This window comes from Leptonychotes weddellii, unplaced genomic scaffold (genome assembly GCF_054177405.1).
Source record: "Leptonychotes weddellii isolate Sample4059 unplaced genomic scaffold, ASM5417740v2 HiC_scaffold_9280, whole genome shotgun sequence".
NCBI classification, from domain to species: Eukaryota; Metazoa; Chordata; class Mammalia; order Carnivora; family Phocidae; genus Leptonychotes; species Leptonychotes weddellii.
Genome location: NW_028064508.1, coordinates 1 through 8,188, shown reverse-complemented (window position 1 = coordinate 8,188; position 8,188 = coordinate 1). Strand labels below are relative to the sequence as shown.

General features: G+C 40.9%; 1 protein-coding gene across 1 annotated transcript; it reads left to right on the top strand.

Moving 5' to 3' along the window:
- The first annotated feature begins 3,164 nt into the window (after positions 1 to 3,164).
- LOC145720025 (uncharacterized protein C5orf34 homolog) lies at positions 3,165 to 7,141 on the top strand. The gene is made up of 3 exons (XM_081811673.1): positions 3,165 to 3,626; positions 3,788 to 3,877; positions 6,217 to 7,141. Exons 1-3 carry the CDS (start codon positions 3,432 to 3,434, stop codon positions 6,862 to 6,864), a joined length of 933 nt encoding a protein of 310 aa, XP_081667799.1. The 5' UTR covers positions 3,165 to 3,431; the 3' UTR covers positions 6,865 to 7,141.
- The last annotated feature ends 1,047 nt before the right edge of the window (positions 7,142 to 8,188 follow it).

Below are 8,188 nucleotides of genomic sequence, written 5' to 3'. Positions count from 1 at the left end.
GCGCCTGGGTGGCTCAGTTGGTTAAGCGACTGCCTTCGGCTCAGGTCATGATCCTGGAGTCCCAGGATCGAGTCCCGCATCTGGCTCCCTGCTCAGCAGGGAGTCTGCTTCTCCCTCTGACCTTCCTCCTTCTCATGCTCTCTGTCTCTCATTCTCTCTCTCTCAAATAAATAAATAAAATCTTTAAAAAAAAAAAAAAGCCACTGTAGCTAAAGTGTCCTGAACAAGAGAAGAGAGATAGAAGATGACATTTGGAGGGGAAGATGAGGCCAGATTGTGTGGCTGTTATAGGTCATGGTTTGGAATTTTATTTAAGTGCAAAATGGTAGATTGTGAGCCAGGATGTGATAGATCTCATTTTTATTTTAAAAGATCCCTCTGGCTACTGTGTGTAGACTGGACTTGAGGGAGGTAAGAGTGAAAGTGAAATGAGGAGATGTTACAGAAGTCTGCTTTGGTGGGAGTGACAATGTTCCATTTTAGTTATGTTAATTGAGTTTGATTTATCTGTGGGACAAGGACATGAAGAGAGGTCTAGCAGGCAGCTTAAAGTTCTGGGGAGAGGTCAGGTGGATTTGGAAGTTTTCTAGAGAGGGGAATTAATAAAATTGTGTGAATCTGCTCAGGAGAGACCATATGGCTTAACGTGTACTTATATTCTGACATATTTTACAGAGGATTATAGGCCAGTCATATGTAGCTGATTACATACATTGTAAGGGTGTAAGATTTTTTTTAAAAAGCGAGGGTGGGCATAAAAGCAACATGAGTGGTTATAGTAAGAGATGATATGGGACTAAGGTCAGGTCTTAAATCCTTGATTTAAGAGAATAGTGAAAGGAATGATTAAACTAAAAACAGAGGTAGGGGTCCCTGTTTGGCTTAGTCAGTAGAGCATGTGACTCCTAATCTCAGGATCATGAGTTCAAGCCCCACGTTGGGTGTGGAGTCCACTTAAAATTTAAAAAATTAAAATAAAAATAGAGGTAGATGTAGTGGGAGAAACCATGGCACTCCCTCCTTTTTTAAAAAAATAAAAGGCAGAGGAAAAGAGAGTTTGGTGCGGGGGAAGGTGGACAGCACTATCACAGAGTGAGCAGTTTAGTAGGATGAAGACTGAAGTTACTGTGTGTGGGAAGACATTGGTGACCGTTGTGAAACAATTTCAGTAGAAAGGTGGAGAAAGGCTGGATTGCAATGGACTGAAGACGGATGGGAGAGAAAGTGGACAATGAGTGGATATTATACTGGAGAAGTTTTTTGGTAGGCAAAAAGAGTAAACTGAAGAGGGGCGCCTGGGTGGCTCAGATGGTTAAGCATCTGCCTTCAGCTCAGGTCATGATCCCAGGGTCCTGGGATCGAGCCCCACATCGGGCTCCTGGCTCGGCGAGGAGCCTGCTTCTCCCTCTCCCTCTGCCTCTCTCCCTGCTCATGCTTTCTCTCTCTCTCTGTATCTCTGTGTCTCAAATGAATAAATAAAATCTTTAAAAAAAAAAAAAAAGTAAACTGAGGAAAGTTACTTTTTTCTGTCAGGTGAAAGTTGACCACCTGAGTAGTAGGAGATAATGCCCTAGAAGAGGATGGGCTAGTGTTTAGAAAGGAAAGTCTTAAAAAGGATGATGTCCTCGGGGCACCTGGATGGCTCAGTTGGTAAAGCTTCCAACTCTTGGTTTCAGCTCAGGTCGTGATCTTAGGGTGGTAAGATGGAGCCCTGCGTTGGGCTCCACGCGCAGCGGGGAGTCTTCTTGAAGATTCTCTCCCTCTGCCCCTCCCCCACCCCTCTCTCCCTCTCTTAAATGAATAAATATTAAAACAAAAAAGGATGATGTTCTAGAGGGAGATGGGTAAGTGTCAGAGAGGATGGCGACGGTGTTAGAAAGGAATCATAAGATTTACTGAGCTCCGGGACGCCTGGGTGGTTCATGGGACGCCTGGGTGGCTCAGTCAGTTAAGTGTCTGCCTTCGGCTCAGGTCATGATCCCAGTGTCCTGGAATCGAGTCCTGCATCAGGCTTCTTGCATGGCAGGGAGCCTGCTTCTCCCCTGCCTCCTTCTCCCTCTGCCTGCCACTCCCCCTGCTTGTGCTCTCTCTCTCTCTGACAAATAAATAAAATCTTAAAAAAAAAAGATTGGGCTCCTACAAAGCGACATTGCAATTCTGGCACTGGCATATGTGTTGTCTGGTTCAGTCCTCGCAACAGTCTTGTTACTATGCCCCATTTTACAAATAAGGAAACAAACAGCCTGAAGCATTTAGCTAGTATATGGTGGAGTATGAATGGAACCCAACCCTCTAATTGCCCTTCAGTCAACCCTTTATGGAAAGCGTAGGCGATGACAGTCATTTTAGAGGTAGGGAAGAGGAAATTGAATTCAGTGAAATAAGAGTGAGTCTAAGACACTAGAAGATTACTTAGCTTACTCAGGAGTGACATGGAACTACGTCCTTAATGTCAGACTAGGAACAAAAATCCAGGTATTGGGATTTCTTTTTCAGTGTTCTTTTTCTTAGGCCTACTAGTTACTTTTGGCCTGCCTTTTGCATATATTACAAATGATTTGCTGTATTCTTATCACAAAGATGGAATTTGCTTATTATATGAATTGACTTGCTGAGCATATAATTTACAGAAATTAAACTTCAGGAGAACTAAAGCTATTGAAAGTATAAAGGCAGTTATAACTTGGTGAGCTTTCTTATCCCTTTAGGTTATCTTCCCACATTGGAGTAAAGCCCTCGGGGTTAATCAAGGCATTCTGTTCAGGTTGTTAATGTCAGATAATTTAAAAGTATGTAGTAAAATAATCACTTCTTAAAATTTATTTATTTTGCTTCTTAAAAATTTTTTTTAATTAATTTTTTTTTAAGATTTTTTATTTATTTATTTGACAGAGAGAGATATAGCGAGAGCAGGAACACAAGCAGGGGGAGTGGGAGAGGGAGAAGCAGGCTTCCTGCCGAACAGGGAGCCCGATGTGAGACTCGATCCCAGGACCCTGGGATCATGACCTGAGCCAAAGGCAGACGCTTAACGACTGAGCCACCCAGGCAACCGAAATTTTTTTTTATTTTAGAGAGAGAGAGCATGGGGAAAGGAGCAGAGGGGGAGGGAAAGGGAGGGGGGAAGAATCTCAAGCAGGCTCTGGGCTGAGTGCAGAGCCCAATGTGGGGCTCGATCTCACAACCCTGAGATAACAACCTGAGCCAAAACCAAGAGTCGGACGCTTCACCGACTGAGCCACCCAGGTGCCCCAATAATCCCTTTTCCTCCAACAAAAATACAAGGGAAATACATTTTGCTTATGTTCTTAGAAAATGCATCCATTTTCTATTATAGAACTTTTGTACATTAAAGGAACTATTTGTGCTACCCTATTTCCTATTTCCTTCAGTCTTCACCCTGGAAGGACATTTTATCCATAGTCCTAGTAATGGCAGCGGAAGTGCGAATGGTACTTTATGAAGACGATTCAGTGCAAGTGCAATATGTTGATGGTTCCAGACTGCAGCTTTCTCCATGTGGCTCTGAATTTTTATTTGAAAAGGCACCTCCTGTTTCAGCACATCCTTTAGAACAACCAGAAAGAATTCGTCAAAGGACACACTTCGTTATTAGCACTTACCGAGTAAGTAAAGATGACACAGAAACAACTCTTTCTGATGCCAGAATATTGTTGAGGTAGTCAGAATATGGAAAGTAATCAGTATTCCAGATTACTGTCACTCTAAATTGATTTTCAAATTATTTTACATTTTTTAAGGTTACATTATGTATTTCTTTTTGTAGGAGCAACTACAGCGAGCCCTAGATTTTCGAAATTCTTTTGCTGTTTGCCCTTTTTTATCTGAAACCATCATACCTTCTGAAAGAAAAAAGGTAATTTTTCAAAGATTTTTTTATAAGTAATATTTAAGGGCAAGTAATTAGAAACAGGTAGTTTCATATTTAATATTTTTCTTTATGAGACTTGGGAATACACATGTTGCTGTAGAATGCATAGCTTATATTTTTCACCAGACTAGGGTGTTCTGGTATGTTAAATATTGATGAGACCCTGAAGGTACATAGTTCAGTAGTTTATGTGCAGTTACTGTTCAATAGAGATGTTTAATTACTTATAGATATGCACATTTTATTTTTTTGCTTATATTCTATTTTGAAGTTTTATGAATAATAATATAGCTATCATTTATTAGGATTTACTTTGTGCCAAGAATTAGGAATGATGTTAAAAATATTTAATAACACCAGTCAGTATGGCATGGGTTCCTGATAATCAAAATGGATGTCCAGCCAGTCAAAACACGTATATTCAGGTATATTTTTACAGGTGAGGGCACTAAATCTCAGAGGGTTTACCTAATCTGTTCGTGGACATTTTCTAAAAGGCAGTCAGGATTTGAACCAAGTTTATCTGACTCTGAAGGCTATGTCTTTTAATCATTTTCCACTACTGTCATGATGGCAAAGGAGCCAAGAAAAATTGTAAGCTGTAACTTAGTCTATAAGAGTATTTGCTGCTGATGCTGTAGTAGGATTATTAGATAATCTAATTCTGGAAGAGATAACTTTTTTTTTTTTTAAGATTCATTCATTTATTTGAGAGAGAGAGAGCCTGAGTGAGGGGAGAGGCAGAGGAAGAGGGAGAAGCAGACTCCCTGCAGAGCAGGGAGTCCGATATGGGGCTCAGTGCAGGGCTCCATCCCAGGACCCTAGGACCATGAGCTGAGCTGAAGGCAGACACTTAACCGACTGAGCCACCCAGGTGTCCCGAAGAGAGAACCATCTTAACTGACCATCCTTACAAGCCAGCTTTGCCATCAGTGAATACTGTACTAACATCTGTACACATAAATAGCACTATAAGTTTAAGAGGCTTTCTTGACACTAGCTTTTGTAAATTTAAGGTTTTATATAAATGGAAGCTGAAGTGTTTAACTGTTGCCAAGATTAATTGATTAAAAGACTGTTACGTGAAAAACAAACAGGGTTCTAGAGGGGAGGGGGGTGGGGGGATGGGTCAGCCCAGTGATGGGTGTTAAGGAGGACACGTGTTGAATGGAGCACTGGGTGTTATACGCAAACAATGAATCATGGAACACTACATCAGAAACTAATGATGTCATGTGTGGTGATTAACATAACATAATAATAAAAAAAATTTATGGGTTAAAAAAAAAAAAGACTGTTAGGTGACACCTACTGTTTTTATCTTATATGAGGAGATGTAGTAGGCACTGGCACCTGTTACGAGTCTGTTTGCTATTGGTCAGGATCAGTTTACCTTTGAGTAATTTTTTTTTTTTAGATTTATTTATTTATTTATTTGAGAGAGAGAGGGAGAGAGGGTGCGTGCAAGTGGGGGAGGGTCAGAGGGCGAGAACCCCCAAGGTGACTCCCCGCTGAACGCAGAGCCCGACACAGTTCGATGACACAGGGCTTGATCTCACGACACGTGAGATGATGACCTGAGCTGAAACCAAGAGCCCGACGCTCAACTGACTAAGCCACCCAGGCACCCCTAGTAATTCAGTTTTTAAAAAATGTTGCCCTTTAAGCTACCTGGAATTTATTTTAGGGTATGGTGTGCCAGGTGCTACCTAGGATAAGTACTTTATACATGTTATTTAATCTATTGGATAACCCTTTGAGATAGCGTTTCCCACATGCTATTCAGTAATTCCAGTACCATTTATTAAGTCATTCTCCCCTTCCCTCCTTGTTTTGAAAAGTTTATGTAATCACATGTAACATCTTAAGATATGGTTGATTCTGTTTCCTTGTTATCTGAGTTGCTCTGTCAATGATTTTTATACTAGTTCCATACCATTTAAGTTGTGATTGCTTTTAATACAGTACATTGTGGTGGTGTTTGTACATTGTAGTGCTGGTCTTCCCTCATTAATATTCTTTTTCAGGGTAGACTTTTGGGAAGGGCTGAAAATCTATCTCTTTTTCTTCTCTTTCATTTTTTATCTCTGTGTGTGTGTGTGTGTTTTACATCTCTCTAAGAGAAATAATCTTAACAATATCAAATATTCTGTGGAAAAATACATATAGGCCAACACCTGGCTCGCCATTTTTCATTCTTTCTAGGTAGTAAAACACAAACCCAACTTCAAGAGCTTTCTTACACAATATATAAGCATCAAATGTATGGAAACATTGGACTGCTGACAAAATGCTCCCCATCTCTCTTTCTCCCCTCCACTCAGCGTATCTTCATTGACTTCTCAGAAGTGAGATGGCCCAGTCCTGACACTGCTGATGGTGTGGTATGTACGCAGAGGGGCAGCGTGAAGATAGCATCGTTGGATGGGCACGCATACCTTTGCCTTCCCAGATCGCAGCATGAATTTATAGTACATTTTTTGTGTAAAGTAAGCCAGAAGTCAGACTCGTCTATAGTATTGTCAGAAAAGAAGAATCAAGCCAGAAAGGACAAACTAGTTGAGAAAGCAGGCAAAATCTGTACATATGGAAGTTTATCAAGACAGAGACTGAAGAATAAAGAAAATGACCTTTATTGTCAGCTCACGAAATCCAAGGAACCTTTAGAGAAGAGCTGTGTAGATGGAGCTGAAGGGAGGGAGGAGCCACTCCCGCCTGGTACACGACACACATGTGTATACACATGGGTGAAGCAGCGCTGGCCTGTGGCCTCCTGTCCAGAGGAATGGAAATATCCTTTGTCTTTAGCACTTCATTTTCATAATAAAATCAGCAGTATGTCAAGAAGTGATGCAGACATCACCTGGAGTAGAACGTTAACTTCTGAGATTTCAGAGGAAAGAGGAAAAGAGGTTTCTGCTCTTCCCAGGGCCCTGTTACTCAGCTGTCCTGTCCCCCACCTGCACAGGTAATGGAAGAATGGCTTCTTTGTCATCAAGCTCTTGTCAGAGCCAGTCCTTAACTAAAGATAATTTTTCTTTCTCAGTCATCTGCTACCATTCTTAAGGAAAGTTCAGTGATCCAAAATTTTGCTAATAACCGATAGTAAATCATTCCCCTAGCCCATGTGTTGCTTATGTTCCTTACTCTGTGCTCATGCATTGAGTGTTTATGGAAGGCTGACCGTACACTACATACTTTGTAAAGCACAGAGACTATAGAGATGACCAAGACACAGTCCTTGCTTTCTAGGAGCTTGGACTCTGTGAAGGTCACTGTCACTGAAAAGATGATTAAAGTATGGTAAGTGTTGGCACAGGGCTGTGGTGGGGAGCACAGAGAAACATCAGCTGCATCTCTGTGGAGTCCTCCCATTGGTTGCTGGAGCATGGATCTGACTGATTTATGATCCTGGGTTCTTTCATACCTAGTCTCAGAGGCCACACCTATCTTTGGTTAGCTATATACACCCATGTGTATACACACTGAACATTTTTGAAACAAGTGGTAAACGTGGAGAGGTTTCTGGAGGCCAGATATAAACCTTTTCCCTCGACAAAGAGGTGAATAACCTCTGTAAGTAGTACAGTAGTGATGGTAATAGCTGACACAAAGTGCTTACGTGCCAGGCACCTCGGTACTTCATCTATTGGATTATCATAGAAATTGTATGAGGTAAGTATGGTTATCAACCCATTTTGCAGAGGAACTTGAGACACAGGAAGGTTATGAATTTTTTTTTTATTATGTTATGTTAATCACCATACATTACATCATTAGTTTTTGATGTAGTGTAGTTTTGATGTAGTGTTCCATGATGCATTATTTGCGTATAACACCCATTGCTCCATGCAGAACGTGCCCTCTTTAATACCCATCACCAGGCTAACCCATCCAGTACCATACTCTCTTGATGATGGCAGCTTTGTAATAGAGCTTGAAGTCCGGAATTGTGATGCTGCCAGCTTTGCTTTTCTTTTTCAACATTCCTCTGGCTATTCAGGGTCTTTGCTGGTACCATACAAATTTTAGGATGATTTGTTCCATTTCTTTGAAAAAAGTGGATGGTATTTTGATGGGGATTGCATTGAAAGTGTAGATTGCTCTAGGTAGCATTGACATCTTCACAATATTTGTTCTTCCAATCCATTAGCATGGAATGTTTTTCCATTTCTTTGTGTCTTCCTCAATTTCTTTCATGAATATTTTATAGTTTTCTGAGTACAGATTTTTTGCCTCTTTGGTTAGATTTATTCCTAGGTATCTTATGGTTTTGGGTGCAATTGTAAATGGGAT

Excerpts from the sequence above, each read along its gene's own strand:
- LOC145720025 (XM_081811673.1), top strand. The coding sequence starts at position 3,432 with ATGGCAGCGGAAGTGCGAATGGTACTTTATGAAGACGATTCAGTGCAA. Across the intron at positions 3,627-3,787 it reads TCGTTATTAGCACTTACCGA|GAGCAACTACAGCGAGCCCT; the intron begins GTAAGTAAAGAT and ends TTCTTTTTGTAG. Across the intron at positions 3,878-6,216 it reads TACCTTCTGAAAGAAAAAAG|CGTATCTTCATTGACTTCTC; the intron begins GTAATTTTTCAA and ends CCCTCCACTCAG.